Consider the following 20,295-nt stretch of genomic DNA (forward strand, 5'->3'; position numbering starts at 1 on the left):
AGTCAAAAGTCCATCCTAATGAAATTTCGATGTTGAATAAGTTCATCCGGACGCTTTAGGGAATGTCTGACGCCTCCACATCCACTCAACCCTGTATCTATGCTCCCTGTGTGGACTGTAATTATATGTAGTATATTTTGGGTAAATAACAACTTAATAAATTAACCAATATTAAAAAAGGTGTATGTTTGTGGAGTGAAATATGTGGCAGCTGTGGAAGTGAGTAATTTGGAATGTTTTTAAACAGAAATAAAATTAGGTTTTGCACATTTTAATACCTTTCAACGTATAACATTTCTGATTCCCCTTTGATCATGGAATCCATGAATGAATGTCTGATAGAAATGATAAACTTACATTGAGTGTTCCTCACAGATGAATATCTTTATTTGACACCTTGTGCAATAATATATTGAGATATATATATATATATCATAGTTCTACAGAGTACAGAATGTCATGAGTCGACATTGTACAGTGCAGCGCTTTCGCTGTTATTGCTACATCCAGCAGTATGGACAGATACTCCTCTGGTTTAAACATTCAACACCTTCCTGGCACAGGAACCTCATCTCACAACTTTGGCTTAGAACTGCAAAGGCATAATATTTTTTAATACTTCTAAATACTAAATATAATACAGTAAATATTTTCTCTCGACAGGTATATTATTTATTCTGATGATTGAACCTGATTATATTACAAAACGGCCAGTTAGATTCATGCATTTAGAATGAATATACAGATTAAACACATGGTTATGTGACTCTCATTTTTTATTACCATTAAGCCATAAATCGGCTTTGGATTAAAAATGTAAACGTACTTATAGAGATGTAATATTCAGTCACATTCTGTTCAAACTGTGCAGCAACAAACTGTCACATGTCACACTGCCCTGGTGACCCCGCCCCCTGAGGTCCAGGCCCTGAGGTGACGTCATCAGCGTGACCCTCCGCAAACGTCTGGAAGCCCCCAGGGGCTTCGTTTTCTGTAACTGAGGTGGAATCTGGTTACCAAACTTTAAAAAAAAGGGAACTTAGATTCTTAAGAACACCAAATTGACTCGGTCGTACCCACACTCGGCAGATTTTTGTTGCCACTTCCACCTTCTGTGTCCACAGACGTACTGTTTAATGACGTGGAAAGGCCCAACTTGTCCATCAACTTGGAGAGGTCAGTGGGTGTTACCTCAGGAACCGTCACTGCACATATAAACAGTCAAACAAACAAACAAATATTATTCTATTAAATTTTTATTACATTTTTTATTCAATTTTAGAATGTAACATGATCCAAATGTCACTGCGCAAGGTACCGTCCGCACACATTGATCCTCGGGCGCCTGTCATGGCTGCCCACTCCAAAGAGCAGAGGACACATTTCTTTGTGTCACCGTGTGCTGCGCTGCTGTTTTTCACAATGACAATCACTTCACTTTCCCTTCCATACCACCTCGTGCTGTGCAGTTTGGAAGTTAATGGAAACATGACTAGTGACGGTCAGTAAAACAGGTTAAGGAGTCCACCTTGATCCAAAGTAGTAAGCGTTGGGTCTGATGAGAGCTCTTGTACAGTTATTTCCACTTGCTGTATGGGGTCACTTCTTTCCATCTCTTCTGGTAAGACTGTTATCGATAACTGGACTCAACATGAAAAAAAACTTTTTTTAGAAGAGTACTGGAAGGCGATCTGATTTGCATAACTCCGCGGTTGAGCGTTTGCCATACCTCACTGTTTACAGCTGGGAGAACACGATCGCTGCCGTTTGTCTTGGGGGGAAGCGGTCGAGTCGGAATCCGGTGCAGGTATCCAAATCCGATTCCACACCCTAAGCTGAAACAAAAGAAGGCGCTCCCATGAACGCAAGCGGCGTAAAAAGAACTCAAATGTAATGAATGGATATATGAATGGTGATTTTTATGGCCCAGGCCCTCACCTGCCCTCTCCGCCCCAGGCGCCATTGGGAGTGACCACCACCTCCCTACACAGATCGGTTTCGCTGTTGTAGACGAGAAGCGTCAGAGGCTTTCCCTCACAGGACTCGATCATAGAGAAGAAGTCCTCCAGCTGCAAGACGAACCAACCGCATGGGCTCACGCTCGTCCGGACTGGCATCAACAATCGCTTGTATTTTTGGGAAAAATGCTTACGTCTTGCAACACTTGGTCTGCTCCTACAATGAAGTCGGCGTGAGGCTGCAGTCCTGCGAGGGCTGCTGGAGAGTTCAGCTCCACGTCCTAAAAAAAACCGCAACGCAGCACCTTCCGCTCGCTCATAGTAAACGGCATTGAAAATGCTTACCACGCCACCTACGTTTCTCGCAATCTCACCAGCACGTGCCAGACGTTCTCATTGGCGCCCTGGTAGCTGCAGAAGCGGACGCTGGCCCCCAGGAGGCCCTGCCCCCCCCACATGTTGCTGGGGACGACCTCCAGCTCTCGGACCTTCATCGCCTTCGAGTTGTAAACTTGCAGCCTCACCGGCTTCTCCAAGTTGGCTTTCAGCAGATCCTTCAGCATGTCGTTCTCTTTGTTCTACGGGTGCCCGTTGCAGGAGTTAACGTTAGTGACGGTGTCGAGTTGGCATGCTGGTTAAAAGTATTGTGACTATTGGAAAGCCTTGATCGGGTATGAATCCATCTTTGTGGAGCGGCCACCAGTGTACCTGTAACTCACCAGTCTGGTGTTTCCCACAGATAAGATGAAATCAAAAAAAGGCTCCAGCCCCGCCGCTTGTGCTGGGGAGTTCTCCTGGATCTGCCAAGAAATCATGCATAAATAGTGCAATTAATAAAAGAAAAAGAATTTAAAAAAGGATCATCTTTCTCCTGCATTTGCGTCTAGGGCCATAATAACACAGCAGCACCAAACGACCCCACATTTCGACCCGACTGTGCCCTTGGGTTTTAATTCATGAAATCACACCGAAAAACCTGCATCTGGTCGCTTTTTTTTTTTTTTTTTTTACAGTTTTAATGCAACTTAATACAGCGTGAGGGATGCATGGGCATGATCTGAAATATAACCACACGCGTTGACGTCGTGACGCGTAAAGACTGTCATCGTCATCATCATCATCATCATCATCATCATCAGCATCGTCTCCCTCACCCCGTGAACATGGTATCCGCCGGTCCCTCCATCCCCCATCAAACTCTGCGCCAGTCCCATTGCTTCCTCCCTTCCTCCCCGCTGGATCACAGCGAATCCATCCCGCATCGGGTGAAAGCGCAAGTCACGCCGCCGGATCCTGGATCCTGGATCCCGGACAGACAGGAGTAATAAACACGGAGCGCGGAGAAGTCGATTCGCAGCCGTGCGCGGATCGATTATGGTTCCTGCCGTTCGGGGCGTTGCAGGGAGCGCGTAGCAACCGATCACGCAAAACTTTCTTATGGCGATTCATAAAAAACTAAATTGACTTCTAATATTCCTGATAATCGCAGCAAGACGGCCCAACAACACGTTATGGCAGAAGAACATCCTACTTGTTTTGTAAGCTTATTAACATATTATAAAAACATGTCCTTCATATGAAATCATATTAATAGTGGTAATACTGGTATATGTGTATATTGCAGTACATTGACAACAACATGAATTATGAATGACATTTGCACATTTGAACCTTTCAGGCTTCTGTTATCTGGTACATGCAGCAGGGATTTTTCCGGCATGTTATAAATAGTGCAGTGGAATATCTCAGAATGTTCCATAATGACCCCGTGCTTCAGTTTCTAAAAGCTTTTGCTATTTTAATGGAAGGTAAGTCAAATACGGTACGGCCTGTGTACTCTGATGACATCAAAATCAGTGTTCTGTAAGTGTACGTTACGTTAACGTAACAAATGTTTTTAATATCAAACATTATTTAAATGTTGCAGAATGTCCTTATTTTCATGGAACAATGACATGATCAGCACAGAGACTGGGTCTCTGAGCACCAGTGCAATATTGTGCTCCATCTGTAGGCTTTTTTTAGGAGAGACCACCCCCCAGTTCTTGTGGCACATCTCCAGAAAGCGGCATGGATTATTATTTTTTTTTAATAATTTCAATGTGTATGAAGTCCCTTGCCGAACTACTTCAGATTTGTGGGCGTGTTTCATCGCAGGTCGGACGCAGGAGGCCATAAGAGAGCTGCAGCAGCTTAAGGATGACCCTGCCGTCTCCTTGTGTTCAGTAATGGCCCTTATCGCTGCCCATAAGCAGTGTGAGACCGTCGGTGAGATGGACGTTGTCATGCGATGATCTGTCTTTATTGAACGTTCTCCGTTATGGTCTGATGCTTGTCGTTCCGCTTCCAAAGATCAAGACGCTGTAAGCCAGCTTGAGGCTTTATTGCGTTTGAGCCGTAAAACCGCTGGAGGGAATGCGCTGCTCTATGGAGGTCTAACCCTCTGGCTCCTGGGACATAATGCCAAGGCCAAAGATTATATAGACAGAGCACTAAAGGCAACCAGCTCTTCACCTCAGGTATGTCCAGAAAGAATAAAAATGCAATTTAGAAGTGTTTTTAGAATATTTTTTGGTATTATTGATGTGTTTTATCTATTTGTTTGTTAGGCCCTCATTATGAAGGGGTGGCTTGTCCTATCAGGACCCCCTGAGAGCAAACTGCAGGCCATACAGTACTTTGAGAAAGGTGTTCAGGACTCGATGAATGCATTTGGACTGATGGGCAAGGTACAAGTGTGTGTCTCCACCTGTGGTCAGGGTTCATATGCAGCATTTAATCGTGGTATCTTCTTCAGGTTGAATTCTTCATCATGAAACAAAACCTGTCCTGGGCTCTAGACACAGTTAATCAGCTCATCGCTGCACATCCAGACTTCACCCCAGCATTGGTTCTCAAGATGAACATCTTCCTGGCTCTCTACAACTGGGAACAGACTCAGGAAATGTGTGAAAGGTACGAGAATCTGGCCATATTCTAATTTTCAAGAATACAGGAACCTTTACAAACATGTAATATGCTATAAATTTCTAAACATAAGTCTGGACATAACATCTATGTTTCTATAAAAACATGTTTACTATTTTTTAAGAATTCTTGAACAGGATGGACGCAACTTGAAAGCCTTTCAAATGCTGACCATTCTGGCCTTAGCCAGGGATGGGGACCTAATTAAGGTAGATATGTAATGTAATGTAATGTAATAATTTATGACAACACATTGTGTAATAGTAAAAGTAAAAAACAAAACAAAGCAGAAGATGAAAAAATGTAATCAACATGGAATTGTTTATATTTGCTTCTTTTTATATGATTTTAATTGCATGGATTCGGATATAAAAGTTTTTTTCATCACTCCAGGCTAAGGAACATGTTCAGGCCTTCATGAGCGCTGCAGAACTCAGTGAGCCGTTGAGGCCAGCCCTGCAGGTTGAGATGATTGCACCCATTAGCAGGCTGGTGAGGAGCCTCCATATAGTCCACATTAGACCTGGTCATTTGCTGTGAGTCACTATACTTTTTTGTTTGACACGGTAAGAACTGATATACGTACACAACCAGTCAAAAGTTTGGATGCACCTACTCTGTGGCGTTATGGAGACTAAGATGGAGCCATTTTGAAAAATCCAATTCAAGAAATATATTTACCTTCATGGTTGCTTTGTTCACTATTGTCATCATCAAAAGCCGCTTCATGAGATGCTCATTAACATGAGTGAATGATCAGAAAGTGTTCAGCATAAAACTTCAGGACTGTTGGAAACCATCCCTGTTGTCCTACTTAAGGTGGTGGAGAGAAGACAAGAGTGTGAAATTGTACCATGACAGCAAAAGCTCCTGATTTGGAAGACGCAAATCTTCAACTTTTTGTTTATTAAAAAACTTCACGTGTGTTATTTCATAGTCCAACTTCAAAAAAAAATATATATATACGTGTATGTGTGTGTGTGTATATATTTATATGTATATTTAGGGGGGCAGCAGTGCAGACACCGTGCAGATACTGACGAGCTGTGTCCAGAGGGCGTACACCCGGACATCAGGGGACCCCTTCATTGCCACTGAACTTGGCAATCTCCTGCTTCTTCAGGGGAAGTACAGCAAGGCCACCAAGTGTTTCTCTGCTGCCCTTCAAGCCGAAGACAGTAGTCTGAGCGCTCTGGCTGGTATGCAGGCTGATAAAAAGAAAAAAAAGCTCTAATTTTACATGTGATAATACAGAATTCTATTCTTTTTCCATGCTGTGTTACCTCTAAACTGATGGGAAGTGTAATGTTGGCTCATTTCTCTTCCACAGGCCTGGTCCGCTGCCAGCTGATGAGTGGCCAGGAGGAGGCAGCAGCACAGCAGCTGGAGTTCCTCTTAGAGCTGCAGCAGTCCACCGGCCGCACGCCTGTGAGCCCCGTCCCTTTTTATAAACTCGAAATTGCCGATAAACTACAGAAATCCCATGTTGTTCTTTTCTCCAGGAGGTGGTGCTGCTCCAGGCCCTGTTGGCCCAAAAGAAAGGCGCAGCGCAGGAGGCTGTAACTCATCTGCTGAAGGATGCTACAGAGCTGCACTTCCTCGGCCTCGGCAGCTGCAGCTTGAGTGCTGAATACTTCCGGCGGCTCGACCCAACGTTCCTCTTCCAAGTGGTGGACCTCCACCTCTCGCTCCTCCAGGTTCATCTTGCACCGTTTCACACCCATTCGGAGCATTAAATGGCAAGTTAAACCCTCACCACATCTTTGTCCAACTTCAGACGCAGCCCCTCCTCCCTGACCCGCCATTTGGGTTGTTACACTCAGTGATGATCTTGGAAACAATAATGAAAGCCGCCCCTGGACTGCTTGCTGGTACATACCGCATGAGTCAGGTCAAGTTCCTTGCAGGTAGAGGTTAGATTCATTTATACAACAGCCTTGCCCCAGTCTTTGTGCACGGCAGATGATGTCCCTTTTTGTCTGAAGGGGACCATAGATCAGCTCAGGGCTTCCTAAACCAGTGCATGGAGAAGAACCCCGCTGCGTCCGAGATCCACCTGCTGCAGGCCAGGCTTCACCTGCAGTCAGAAGACTACCGCAAATGTCTGAGCCGCCTAGAGTTCGGCATGAGCCACAACTTCCAGGTGAACTAATTCTTCACTGAAAGCAAACAAAAACAATCTGGATCTACAGAGACATCACAGAACCTTTTTATGTCTTCTGTCTCAGGTGAGAGAGTTGCCTGAGTATCACCTCATTAAAGGCACTGCCCAGAGAAAGTCCGGTGACTTGGCAGAGGCTATCAAGACCCTGAGGGTGGCGATGAACCTGCCTGGAGTGAGGAGAGCATCCAAGGGCAAGCAGCCTCAGGTTCCCGACTCCATCCGAGTGTCCATTTTCCTGGAACTGGCAGAAGCTCTTAGGCTCCATGGAGATCAGGTACCATTGCTGCTGTATTTAAATGACCAAAAAAAAATGACCATTATTATTGCTTTTTCTTATCACTAATAGTAGACCCCCACTTTAATTCTATCCTTGCAAGCATGAATCCATCCAAGTTATGCAGGAGGCCATTTTGAATTTCACTGGCACTCCAGAGGAGGTCTGTGTCATAGTAGCCAACGTGGATCTTGCCCTGGCCAAAGGTGATATCGACACGGCCCTCAGTGCCCTGCAAAACGTGCTGCCCAACCAAGCTCATTACCTCCAGGCCAAAGAGAAGATGGCACGCATCTACCTGGAACAGAAGAAGAACAAGAAGCTATTCATAGCATCTTACAGGTGAGAAAAGGATTCACTTCTCATAGCTTTCTTTCAGTTTCTTCAGGCCCAGAATGTATTATAGTGTAAAATTGCATAAAAGGATTTGCTCAGGACATGCTCAGCACTTCACTTCAACTTTATGCCACACGCAATGGAAAGTTACAGGATTAGATAAACGATTTATTAAAGGTCCCCTATTATGAACATTTCACTTTGTTAGATTATTTAACATTAATATGGGTTCCTTTAGCCTGTCCATGGTCCTAGAAGTGGCTAGAAATGATGATATGTATAAAGAGTGCTTTGGCCATTCTGCTTCGCCGTTCAGAGAGCGGCAGCTCAGACGGTCGGATCTGGAATTTGTCCCCTTATGACTTCATAAGAGGAAAGGTTACCTCCCATTTCTTATGCTTTGTCCACCCATGGAATTTCCCACCCCTCCCCTAAAAAAGTAACTCCACCGATCATTGTGGCTTGAAAATGTGAGAAGCATTGCAGTTGCTCTGTGGTTGTATGTTGGAGAATGGTGTTGATGACGTAATTTCTGCAAATGGCCCCTCAATTCTATAGGCCGATCTCCTCATCCTGCCTCTCTCCTCCTCATTAGCATTTAAAGTGACACACAAAGTATCTCTCCTCAAAGTGGCTGTAAATCTGCACCAAGAGACTCCAGATATAGTATTTTAGGACCGATAGAAAAGCAAAAAAGAAAAAATAATATTAGGTTACCTTTGAAAAAAATCTTGACATTGCTAATCGTCTTAATATGAACACTATATCATACTTTTCCAAAACCAATCAAAGCGTATGACTGTAAAAGCAATGTTATTTTGTTAAAAGGGAAATCTGCGAGGTGCATCCTGGGCCTCATGCTGCAGTGTTACTGGGTGATGCCTTCATGAAAATTCAAGAGGTACAATTGAATAAATGCCTACGTCATAATGGAAGGTAGGATCCACACATGTGTTTATTAAGTGTCTATCAATTCATTCTTGCTTTTGAAGCCGGAAAAGGCAATTGTGGTTTACCATGAAGCAACAGAAAAAGCCCCCAGAGATCCAACGTTTGCCAGGAAGATGGGTCAAGCCTTAGTGAAGACTCACCAGTTTGAGAAGGTGTGACCAAATTTAACCATTTCAGTTTGGTGATAAATTTCTTATACATTGAGGAGACATCATGCCCACATGCGTGAACTGACCCACCCTGACCAGATACCAGCCAGAGAGAGTTTCATGCCAACCTTCCTGTTATCGTGCTTTTGCAATTTTGGCTCCAAAATTATGGAACACTTTATCTTTAGAAATTATGTTAGCACCATTAATTCAAATATAGTATTTCCCCATTGATCTCAGCTGTTGGTGAGAAATTCTTGTCTGTATGTATTGCAAGTTTGTCTATTTGAATTGCATTTTAAATGTATTTTAATTGCACCGTCTTCATACAGTGCATTTGTATGACACTGTGTCATCTTTTAATTGTGCTCTATAAATACATTTTGACTTGATCTCTTTTCAGGCCATCGCGTACTATGAGAAAGCTCTAAGTAACGCTACGCAGGACCCGCTGTGTGTGGAACTCACCGAGCTCCTCATCAGACTCAAGCAACACGAAAAAGCGCAGATGCTTCTCGAAGCAGCTTTAAAGCACAAAGATAGTAAATATATACATTTCAATACATATTCAGAACATTTTCTTTTTGATTTTATAATTATTATATATTTTTTACAAGCTACAGATTTGAAGATCATGCTGACTGATGTGAAGCATATGCAGGCTTTAGCAAGAATTCACAAAACAAGCCCTGCATCTGCCCTGGAAACTTTGAAACAGGTATAGAACGGATACATACAGATACAAGTTGCTCACCCGTTTTGCTACGGTAAACTTTATTGGGTCAATATGTTGAGTTCAAACGTTCAAATCGATATTTCTTTAATTCGTTGCCAGGCCATTGCTCTGCAGCGGAAGATCCTGAGACGTCTTCCCCTGGAGCAACCTGGAATCCTGGACCAGCAGAAACTGGTGGCGTCCAGCATCTGCTGCGACCTCGCCCGACTGAGCAGCCGAGGCAACGACCCCGAGGTGGCCAGGCGGTTCTACGCTGAGGCACTGACCTACTCACCGGACGACGTCAATGTCAGTTGCTCTGGTCCTTCTTCAACCACCAACATTTCTGTTTGGCCAGCCTCTGTCACTGTGCCTGTGTTGCAGATCCCGCTGGATGTGGCCCGGCTCTACATGACACACAACTTGGTGGATCAGTGCAAACAGCAATGCGAGGAGATTTTAAAGGGCCACGAGAAACACACAGAAGCTACTATGGTATCAGTGATGTGTGCATTTCCTGCCTTTATAAGACCGGTCAATATGCCACATTTTAAGAAATTAAACTAAACATGGAAGTGCTTTCTTTTTTAAGTTGTAACTTTCCACAGATGTTGGCAGATGTGATGTTCAGACAGGAGAAGCATGAAGAGGCCATCAGGCTGTATTGCACACTGGCAAAGGAGCACCCAGGTATGAGCAGATTCTCCTTACAATGCTGAGTATCACAACTGTAGAACAGAAATGCAGAGAACACTGTGCTCGCTTGTCGATGGACAGGAAATTTCAGAGTTTTGTCCAGACTCGTGCAGCTCCTGAGGAGGGCAGGGAAGCTGGATGCCGCTTTGCCCTTCTTTGAAGCTTGCGAGAAGATGTCCTCCATGGCTGCAAGTGAGCCAGGATACAACTACAGTAAAGGCCTCTACTTTTGGTGAGCTTTGACTACAGTGAGTGGGTCTTCACAGCCAATTTGACCCTCTGAGTGCAAAGCACAGTGCTGCAGTGTGGAGCTTGTTGGCTCATGAGGATTTAAATAAATAATAAAAATAAACATAATCTGTAATGATGATTGCTCATGTGACACATTTCAGAATCAAGATACAGATGTGTGGATGCCTTACCTTACACTAGCGGCCATGATCCATGCATGATCCTTTTTACAGGCACAGTAGCAGAGTTAGTGACGCCCTGCTGCACCTGAACAAGGCGAGGAGAGATACGCAGTGGGGAGAGGAGGCGCTGGAGCTGATGATCCGGATCTGCCTGAACCCCGATAAGGAGACCTTTGCGGGGCAGGTGTTCGGACAAACCGAGGAGGATATGAGGTACAGTTTATCAGCGTAATAATGGACGCGCCTTCTTATTCAGGGGAGAATAAGTCATTTTGAAATATTCCACTGGAGGTGGTGATGTACTGTGACATGTCAGCACTGCTGGTTCAAGGCTAAGGACCTTAATCCGACTGTGCAGCATCACCTTATTATGATTTTATCACAGTTTATATCTTCTGCGTTTCTTCTTCTTCTTCTTCTAATCCAGCGGTTCCTATGCAATGTCATTCAGCGGGGGGTCACATGATGCAGTGACAGTTTAAAAATGAATAAGGCTTAACATTTTTCCAGCGATGATATTCAAATGCCAAACTGGCACTACTGTATTGCATAATTTAGCGTAGGTCAGCTGGGTGTCAGAGAGCAGGATAACCAGATGGGACTGATCACCGCTAGAAACCTCATGAAGGAGTTCCGTCCACGCTCCCAAGACGGCTTGAATAAAGCTGTGCTCCTGCGCAACCTCTGCCTGGTCCACTCTAAAGACATCCACCATATGCAAAATGTCATATCAGAATTCAGCGACATGATCTCAGCCAAGGTGAGTCAACCACAAAGTTCCAAGTGTATTCAGCATTTTTTATTTAAATCCTAAACTCTTGGCCACATGTTGCTGGGCCTCCGTTGCATTCTCTGCTCAAGGAAGACAACGTGAACGTCCCTTACCTGCTGGGCATGGCCCAAGCCTTCATGGTCCTGAAGCAGGTTCCCCGTGCCAGGAACCATCTGAAGAGGCTCATCAAGGTGGAGTGGAACGAGGAGTTCGCGGACGACCTGGAGAGCGGCATGCTGCTGCTGACGGACATCTACATCAAGTCAGGCAAATACGACATCGCCAGAACGCTGGCGCAGCGTTGCCTCCTCTACAACAAGGTGAGGGGTCACGCACCCACAATAATTCCTATCCTGCCATATAAGGCACTAGTTTTTAACTGCGCTAAATGTACAGTACAGTAGTAAACAAGCCTCATGCTTATCACGTTATGCTGTGCTTAGCATCAGCTCTAAAATCGTGCCCATAATCTCCTGTTTTCATTTAATTTATGAGCAGCACAGAGAAGTGTGTCCACTGAGTTCCATTTATCCTTATTATTGTTATTAATATGAAATATTAGACTGGCTAAACATAATTTTTAGACAATGTTTACTTTTTTCAGTGTAGACGATTAAGCATTTTATAATTTCACCATTTTGCAATCAAACAAAATGACGTCCCAAACACCCAGCTCTCCCAGTTCTCTTCTCTTCAGTTCTTTCATTTATGAAAGATTATTTTATTTGCCCGTATTTGCTCTAGTCCTGCTGCAAAGCACTGGAGTACCTGGGGTTCATGATGGAGAGTGAAAATTCTTACCGGGACGCTGCACAGCACTACGAGGAGGCCTGGAGATACAGCAACTGGGTGAACCCCACCATCGGTGAGTGGAGAAATTAACCCACGTCATGTGACCAGGTGGGGCACTTTTCTTTCTGACATGATACAACTCTGCCGGACTCATGCTGCAGGTTTCCGGCTTGCTTTCAATTATTTGAAGTACAAGAGTTACACCGAGGCAATAGACGTCTGTCGCAAGGTACATTTTTTGTTATGTATTTATCAAGCATGACACATATACACACACACACACACACACACACACACACACATGCACCTTGTCATTTGAACTGTATGTGTCATCTTGTTCAGGTGTTGGAAGAGCATCCTGACTACCCTCTGATCCAAACAGAGATTCTGAACCGGGCACAGTTTTCCATGAGACCCTAACTCTGAATATCCAAATGCAGCACATGGACATCAATAAATAATATGTTTGAACAATAATATATCTATTAATCATATCCGTTTTTGTTATTAAATATTTCCCTGAGCACTTTATAAAAACAATAAAATATTCATTCTAATTAATGTATTACTTAATTTATAGCAATGTATAACAACAATAATAATACTAATAGTAACAGCTCTGACAGCATCCCCATCTCATCTCAAATTCAGTCATCAGTCACGTGGTGTGTGAAGATCTGGGATTTTTTATTTATTTTAAAAACAAACATTTTAACATATGGGCTGCTGTAAGAAAAAACATTTGTACAGACAGAAACAGGCAATTTCATACGTATACACACAGTGCTGGTGTACTGTGATTTGGGAAAATGATAAATAACTACTGAATATTTGTTCCGATTCATATGTGACCACAGGCTCTAGATTCTGAAGATAATGACGTTGCGTTTCCTTCTGCTTGCTGCAAAAGGAGAATCGGCCACATCTCTGCTTTCTCACTTCTGTCTGCTTCACATTTGGGTTGGAAATATATTTTTTATTCCTTTTTATGTAACTTGAACATTATCAAATCAGATGTAACAAGCCCTGTACTACATTTGTTTTTAATTTGGATGTAAGTTTGTTAGTTTAATCAGTGTTTTATAATCGTTGTTATGGATTCTGAAGTGTGTACTCTAGGTAAACTGATGTAAAAACGCATTATGGTGACATCATATTCTCTGGATGAATCATAGGATACATGGCCTTTAAATAAATGTTTGCATCTTTTTATGTCTTTACCCTCTCGGGTGCCTCAGATTTCTGCCTCTGGTCGGGGTTCACCACAGTCACCACGATTCACTAAAGTCAAAGTCAGAGTAAACTTTATTGTCATCTTAGCTATATACAGTCCAGTCTATAAAAATACAAGACAAGGAGGCTCCAGTTACAGTATAAACAAGAAATAAATAGGACACAGAGTTGTCATATCTACATGGGGTATTTACATGGAGTAGACAGAAAATATGTACTCGGAGTAGGCATATATAAAAATTACAAACAATTATTTATATATTTATATTTATATCAATATACTTTAAGCTACAGGTGAGATAAATATATGAACTTTTATCTTGAACATGGACTAATGTTGGCCGTGAACAAAAATCCCTCGTTTTTAATAAGTAATAAAACAGTGTTCTTCATTAAACGTAGAAATGTTCTATGCAGTTTATTAATCATTGGAGGTACAATTCAAACAGAACTGACCTGCTGAAGTCCCACAGTCTTGGGCAATCGGATTCATGTGTTTACTCTCTGAAAAGACACACACACTGCTGGTTCATTTCTTGGATAGAACACAAACTCTTTATTTCTTTTTTGGTGCAGATGTGATCTGCTCTGCACTGATAGGTCGTCCAGCGTAATTTAAGCAAAAGGTCTTGTCAAATGTACAAATGCTGTGGCGGCTAAATGAAGAGCCATATTCCTCTTTAGGATGATGCAACTTGTGGTTATTCTTGCCTGTGCTGGTAAGTTGTCAGTAAATCCTTATCTGCAAAATCAAGCAAACTTCCTAATTATTATTACTTTTTTTTTTTTTATTGAAATGTATGTTTTCATGTGTGCTATGTCAAGGTTTGACCTTTGCCAACTCAGAGAGGGTTCTGACATGTGGAAATGGCAGGTAGTGAAAACAAGTAAAGTGTCCAATATATATCACACTACCATTTATTCATTGATTAGAAATGGATTAGAATCCAGATTAAAAAGGTTTTGCCATTTAAAACAACATAAAATTAATCAAACATTGAGTCCAGATGTTCATGTACCTGACTTTGGCAGTTGGAAATGACTTTTCATGAATGAGAAATCTGCATAAATATACAGAGGAACTTATTGATTAGAAATAATTAGCAAAATTCTGTCAGTTTAAAATCTTCACTTGATATGAGAAAATCCTGCTGGATTATCTAAGTAGAGCTGAAAACAGCTGCACTGATTAAAGGAACATCAAAACTCATAATTTCTAACATTAATATTTCTTATTACATATCATTAACTTTTTATCATTATCATTAAGTTTTTTTTAATACTGACACGGTTTATGGATTCATAAGTAATGAATTGTGCATGTAAATGTGCAGGTCTCGCTGCAGTACGACACCTACAACCACAATTTCTTTGATCTCTGCTTTCCTTGTCTTTTGTCATGACCGCTTCCCACTGCATCCTCAGGTGAGATGCCTCCTCATGTAAAGAGGAACACATCCATGCTAATAATTCACCAGTTTAAAATAAAAAATTATGCATTTCTGTCACAGTGAAGAACCACACCTGTATCATGTGGTTTTGGGGGAATACAACCAGAAGCAGACTCATGCAGTGAGGAAGATCATTATTCACCCTAAATGGAATGGCAATTTGGGGATGGGTGAAGTTGATTCTTATTTAAAATAAATGATGCTTGGTAATAAAAAAGTGAGCTGTGGTCTGGACTTTATTATAATTCATAATGATTATTTATTTGTTGGGAAGTCATTCAGCAGTGGCTCGTTGAGTGACAATGGAATACTTCTCAGTGTGAACCTGCTGTTTAATCTGTGTTAACTTGGACAATTGTCATGAATGTCATGTCAGGCGACCAGTCTGAACCCTTGTGTCTTTCAGAAATGATATAGCTATGCCAGAACTGGCCACGCTTCATCCAGATTGCTGATCTGCCATATCCTGGTGAACATCTGCCTCATGGCTACACCTGCTACATCACCGAATGGGGACTTCTTGGGAGTGAGTTTGAGTTAGATGACTGGCACATGGAAGTGTCTCGGCCTGCTTACTTATATCTGAACTCTTGCTGATACACCTATTGCGCATCTTCTCTCCAAATTCCAGCCTATCTCAGAGCTCGAGTGATCTTGCAGGAGACGCCAATGGTGGAGGTAGAGCACTCCATCTGCTCCACCCCAGAGTGGTGGGGAAGCCTTTAAAATTCTACCGGATCACATCACCATGAATTTCAATGGTGCAGAAAATATTAATGTGTTTTCTATTTTTAATTGTATTTTTTTAATCCTGAAAGAATGTGAGATATAAAAGTGTTTTTTGATGCAATGAATTCTGGGATAGGTCATAGGACACGTATGACACGCTTGTGGGCCTAGTGTGACCTATGCGGGAATCCTTCATAGAATTCAAATAGGAAAAGATCAAGGTGCAAGTGAGGTTCTCATTCAGATGATTGATGATGAGGGTTCCCCTCAGTCCTGTGTGTGTGTATGTGTGTGTTTGTGTGCATCAGGGTGACTCCTCTCACCTGTTTCACCATTGGTGCCTGGATAGTCGAGTGCATGGTGAGCTACGGCCCGGCCAGGATCTACAACATGGTCACCAATTCAACCGAGTTTCCTACTTCCTGGACTGTGTTTTCTCGTTAAGATGCATAACATCACCAGGGTGGACCTAAGTGTGTTGTTAGTGATACTACATTTTATAAAAATGTCCTCTGTTTTTACAGGTAATGGGTTAATCATGAACAAAAAATATTCATAGGTTAAGTGTGGGCCTATTTATTAATACATTCACAACACTTCTTAGTACTTCTGCTACTGCTGCTAACAATAATAGCAATAATAATTGTATTAATTCAAATATTGTGAGAATTTTAAATGTGCTAGCATATTAAATTTTGTATTTTAAAGAAATATTTCACAGCAATGCAGCAAAGCACTCGTGAGCATGGAGGGACATTGTGGATAATAAATAATAATGAGATTGTGAAACAAAATAAGAAAAAAAGGGGTGAGGTGGGTGGGGGGGCAGTGAGGAGGAGAGAGCGAGTGAGGTTGTGTCAGAGGAAGTGATGGTGTCATGATCAGTTGAGTACCTGGCTCGTAACGGAATTAGACGGCAGAACTGCAGAGCGACACAGATAGAGGAACCTAGAAGAGCGAGTCAAGAAAACAACCCGAAAGACGCGCAGACACGAAGGTAAGTGCTGACACCTTATTCTTGCAGACCCTCTATGTGATGCTTATGTGGTTCATTTGTTGTGGGAAAATGATGAATGTAAAAACTGCTGGATGTCTGATGTTCCAGAAACCTCTGCAGATGTCTGGTCTGCAGTGCTCCGTCATTCAAGGGTACAACCCATCACCTCCTCTCGCCTACTCTACCTTCAGTCATGCCACCTCAGCCACGAGTAACACCATGACCCTAAGCCCAGACTCGGTCAACCCCTCCACCCGTCACCTGCCCCACATGGACGCTGGGCCCTACAGCCAGGCGATGGGCGTGCAGGGATCCGGACTGTCCTTCATGTCGTGTCCGACACACCCCGGCTCGGACCAGCAGGGCCTGCAAAGTCACATGGTGCCGCAGGTTAGTGTTTACAGTTATCTTTGTGAGTGTGTGAGTTTCATTGAAACACATGGTGCAATTTCATTTACATAAACTAAATTAATCGGACACCCATATCCAGAGCGACTTACAGTCAGTAGTTAAAGGGATAGTCCCCCTGGAGACACTCAGGGTTAAGTGTCTTGCTCAGGGACACAATGGTAGTTAGTGGAGTTTGAACCTGGGTCTTTGTGGTCTTCTGGTTTATAGGCGAGTGTGTTTCGCGCTTGATTAATACCACTCTTCTTTCACCACTCTGACTGCTCTCGTTCTCCTTTCTCTGTTACCAGGACTTTCCACCCTTCCTCCTTCCTCCTCCTCCTCCAAACCAGAGGCAGCCCTGCCAGAAGAAGGGGCTGAACAAAGACAGCATGGAGTATCGTATCCGGCGGGAAAGGAACAACATCGCCGTGAGGAAGAGCCGCGACAAAGCGCGGCGTCGCATTCAGTTCACCCAACAGAGGGCACTGCAGCTGCAGGAGGAGAACTGCCGGCTGCAGCTCCTCGTCGAGCAGCTGACACAGGAGCTGGACACACTCAAACACTTCCTGTCACAGCGACCCCTGCAGCCCAAGGGCGAGCAAGGAGAGATTCCCGATCCCAATTAGACAGACACTGGCTAAGACCAGCCTAAATTTCACAAGCTCTTTTTTCCTTTGCTTTGTTCTGTCTTCAGGTTTGTTATTGTTGAGCCTCGCGGCGGTCATGGATGGACAGTGTAGATGGTTGAAATGACAATGAGACCTGACCTGTGACCCACTGTGGAAAGTGACTAGAGATCCTGGCCTGCGGCTTGGGTAGATTTGAGTCGCAGGTGTAGAACGGATCGGGCAGCTGGTACAGATCATGCACCGACGTCTAGCAGGACTGTTTGAGCACTTTTGTATGTACAAATAAGTGTTTTTTGTTTTGGTTAAAAAAAAAATGAAAAAATTTAATTAAGTTTTTTTTTTTTATGTGTGTGAACTTTAAACTAACTTTTTCTTCAGAGTGAACTGGCCCAACTCTTCCCGATATGTTTTAAATCATACTTTATATTTTATTTGATGCTGTTTATATGTTGCAGTTGGTGCTCGTTCTTAATTAATAATAATTGCAATAATTGTATCCAAAACCAAAAACTGTAAGGGAAATCTTTGCATTGCTGTGTAAAATGTAAACGTCACACTATGTACAGAAGAAGTGTATTCATCCAGAACAATCCATTTTCATTGGGATTTTACTGTGATTTTTTTCATTAGAAAATAATCAAATAAATTATACAAAAGTAATACAAATGAAAAAAATGTTCCTTGTCATATCATTCAAAGACAGTATGTATCAAATGGGCTGAGGAACCTCCAAATTCTCCAGATCTCAGTCTAATCCAGACAAAAAAAGTCTCATCCACGGGGGGCAACACCACACACCTTACAGGATCTACTACTGACAGCTTGGTGTTTTGTACGTAGTGGAGTGCATATGCCTTGATTCACCACTTTTGACAGCATAAAGGGAGACCCACTTTTGTTTTAATGGTGCACTTTATCAGTGTATATGTGAAGCACATATCACCAGACAGCAATGACACCAACATTAAATTCACTCAGAACATTAACTCAAATGAAACAAGCTTCATTTTGTACATGGCAAATAAAATCCACCAGAAAAAAAGTAGTGTGGACATTTTCTGATTCCTAGCCGTAAAAAATGAGAAGCTCAAATGGACGGCGCACAGCGGCCGTTACAAACAGACGGCCTGGCGATGACACGAGCGTTTGTGCTTGTGGGAAACCGAGGGAACCAGTCGCAGTGGGACGGGTAAGATTTCAACACTGTGTGGGACAAAGAGCACAAGATAGCATCAGGGCAGAGGAGCGTTGAGCCCTTCCTGTGGGTTCCCCTGCTGTCAGACTGCAGACAGATAGCGAGCAGCAAAGGACGGACACGTCCAGATCCGACGAGTGCGAGAGGGCAAAGCTGAGCGAATGCAAGGAGGCCCCAAAAAGAACAAATAATCCTCTTAACCTTCTTGTGCATAAAATCCTTTGTGTTCCAATTGGCGTGTGTTGAAATGCTATATCTGTATGGGGCAATCTGTGGTCCCAGGACTGTAATGTTACCCACAACATTAGGTAAGACAGCATTTCAACTTGTTTCAAATTGCTCAACACCCAGCAATGACCCAGCACCACATTATATAGATGTAAAGGCGAATACCAGAAGGATATCTCTCCTGGGGGCACGCTTTTCATGCAGTAAGAGGCCAGCATCCCTTTGCACTGTGGCGCTGCACTGAAGGACCCCGACCTGCAGTCCCCTACCATGTAGCCGCGCTCCAGTCCCCTGTGAATTTTGTTACGATGATGTCAGCGCATGGTGCACTTTTACAGGAAAGCGTGGTCAAACAGCTTCATGTAAAGCACTGCAGATAATCTGGAGAGGTAATGGACTAAATTCAGCATAAACTAAACAAGATTTTATGAGATTTTATAAATAAACTCCATTAACCTTGTTACATTTGAAGATGAATGAATCAAAATATATGATATTGACATATAAATATTGGAATTGTTTTTTTTTTTTTAAATACATACAAGTAAATAATAATGTGGTTTTGGACTATGGACGGCACATCAGCAGTTAGAGTTGAGAACAACTTCTTAGTCAAAGATGCTAAAACAGCCTGTTTAATTAAAATAGCTGCATAGTAATAGGGTTCAAAATGAATTAGGCCCAAAAAGCAGGCGGTGTATAATCAATTGCATTGACTGCTATTGTGCCACTTTTTATTTGCGCTATTACTACTGTTATGTTCTTATTTTCAATTTTAGGACATTTTAGGACAATATAATTTCCCTCGGGATAAATAAACTTTTTTTCTTCATCTTGTCTTCATCTGCAGGTCAGATCAGCAGTGCTAAACTACACATCTGCAGTCATGTCAGGGTGGATCAATCAGAACAATAGCAGCACATAGTGACAGGTTCAAACCAAACTTACTACCATTGTGTCCCTGAACAAGACACGTAACCCCGAGCTGCTCCAGGGACACTGTCCCAGTAACTAATGATTGTTGTTCTGGATAAGGATGTGTAATAAATGCCATAAAATATAAATGTAAAGTGTTTGAAATGAATGTGGATGCAAAATACATTGTGCATCATGAATGCAAGCCTTGCTAGCGCAGTAGGTAGCGTGTCAGTCTCATAATCTGAAGGTCGTGAGTTCGATCCTCACACAGGGCAGTTTATATCTTTGGGGCAGTGGTGGCCTAGTGGTTAAGGAAGTGGCCCTGTAATCAGAAGGTT

The 20,295-nt window shown here is 42.8% G+C and overlaps 3 protein-coding genes and 1 non-coding gene across 8 annotated transcripts; 3 read left to right on the top strand and 1 right to left on the bottom strand.

Annotated features, from left to right (window-relative positions):
• Nucleotides 1-363: 363 nt before the first annotated feature.
• On the bottom strand, nt 364-3,303 carry gorasp1b (golgi reassembly stacking protein 1b). 2 transcript variants are annotated; one of them, XM_028970499.1, is made up of 9 exons: nt 3,113-3,303; nt 2,678-2,758; nt 2,333-2,536; nt 2,153-2,239; nt 1,939-2,069; nt 1,730-1,835; nt 1,529-1,640; nt 1,077-1,205; nt 364-997 (listed from the first exon to the last, which is right to left on the bottom strand). In XM_028970499.1, exons 1-9 carry the CDS (start codon nt 3,218-3,220, stop codon nt 882-884), a joined length of 1,074 nt encoding a protein of 357 aa, XP_028826332.1. In that variant the 5' UTR covers nt 3,221-3,303; the 3' UTR covers nt 364-881. The 2 variants fall into 2 exon arrangements, with proteins under 2 accessions (XP_028826332.1, XP_028826333.1); XM_028970500.1 differs by having other exon boundaries at nt 2,667-2,758; nt 3,113-3,143.
• ttc21a (tetratricopeptide repeat domain 21A) lies at nt 3,091-13,403 on the top strand. Of its 4 annotated transcripts, none has more exons than XM_028970495.1 (29): nt 3,091-3,496; nt 3,637-3,766; nt 4,116-4,226; nt 4,311-4,477; nt 4,568-4,687; nt 4,756-4,913; nt 5,050-5,134; nt 5,319-5,417; nt 5,932-6,124; nt 6,256-6,353; nt 6,428-6,622; nt 6,703-6,832; nt 6,911-7,068; nt 7,154-7,363; nt 7,467-7,705; nt 8,528-8,600; nt 8,692-8,802; nt 9,203-9,341; nt 9,417-9,517; nt 9,635-9,823; nt 9,899-10,009; nt 10,123-10,204; nt 10,292-10,442; nt 10,675-10,836; nt 11,182-11,383; nt 11,485-11,715; nt 12,140-12,260; nt 12,349-12,416; nt 12,530-13,403. In XM_028970495.1, exons 1-29 carry the CDS (start codon nt 3,470-3,472, stop codon nt 12,605-12,607), a joined length of 3,939 nt encoding a protein of 1,312 aa, XP_028826328.1. In that variant the 5' UTR covers nt 3,091-3,469; the 3' UTR covers nt 12,608-13,403. The 4 variants fall into 4 exon arrangements, with proteins under 4 accessions (XP_028826328.1, XP_028826329.1, XP_028826330.1 ...); XM_028970496.1 differs by having other exon boundaries at nt 9,423-9,517; XM_028970497.1 differs by having other exon boundaries at nt 6,703-6,796.
• Nucleotides 13,404-16,472: 3,069 nt separating this feature from the next.
• cebp1 (CCAAT/enhancer binding protein (C/EBP) 1) lies at nt 16,473-18,639 on the top strand. Its single transcript, XM_028970158.1, has 3 exons — nt 16,473-16,597; nt 16,706-16,987; nt 17,296-18,639. Exons 2-3 carry the CDS (start codon nt 16,718-16,720, stop codon nt 17,611-17,613), a joined length of 588 nt encoding a protein of 195 aa, XP_028825991.1. The 5' UTR covers nt 16,473-16,597; nt 16,706-16,717; the 3' UTR covers nt 17,614-18,639.
• Nucleotides 18,640-20,159: 1,520 nt separating this feature from the next.
• Nucleotides 20,160-20,232, top strand: trnam-cau (transfer RNA methionine (anticodon CAU)). Its single transcript has one exon. It is a non-coding gene; the product is annotated as a tRNA-Met (tRNA).
• Nucleotides 20,233-20,295: the final 63 nt, after the last annotated feature.

This window comes from Denticeps clupeoides, chromosome 2 (genome assembly GCF_900700375.1).
Source record: "Denticeps clupeoides chromosome 2, fDenClu1.1, whole genome shotgun sequence".
NCBI lineage: Eukaryota > Metazoa > Chordata > Actinopteri > Clupeiformes > Denticipitidae > Denticeps > Denticeps clupeoides.

What these genes read in the sequence shown, in the direction of transcription:
- ttc21a (XM_028970495.1), top strand. Translation starts at nt 3,470, where the DNA reads ATGGCAGAAGAACATCCTACTTGTTTT. An exon ending in GGGATGGGGACCTAATTAAG is followed by an intron (nt 5,135 to 5,318) that starts GTAGATATGTAA and finishes TCATCACTCCAG; the next exon opens with GCTAAGGAACATGTTCAGGC. An exon ending in GTTGCCTCCTCTACAACAAG is followed by an intron (nt 11,716 to 12,139) that starts GTGAGGGGTCAC and finishes TATTTGCTCTAG; the next exon opens with TCCTGCTGCAAAGCACTGGA.
- cebp1 (XM_028970158.1), top strand. Translation starts at nt 16,718, where the DNA reads ATGTCTGGTCTGCAGTGCTCCGTCATTCAAGGGTACAACCCATCACCT. An exon ending in AAAGTCACATGGTGCCGCAG is followed by an intron (nt 16,988 to 17,295) that starts GTTAGTGTTTAC and finishes CTCTGTTACCAG; the next exon opens with GACTTTCCACCCTTCCTCCT.
- gorasp1b (XM_028970499.1), bottom strand. Translation starts at nt 3,220, where the DNA reads ATGCGGGATGGATTCGCTGTGATCCAGCGGGGAGGAAGGGAGGAAGCA. An exon ending in CTGTGGGAAACACCAGACTG is followed by an intron (nt 2,537 to 2,677) that starts GTGAGTTACAGG and finishes GGGCACCCGTAG; the next exon opens with AACAAAGAGAACGACATGCT. An exon ending in GCTTACTACTTTGGATCAAG is followed by an intron (nt 1,206 to 1,528) that starts GTGGACTCCTTA and finishes TTATATGTGCAG; the next exon opens with TGACGGTTCCTGAGGTAACA.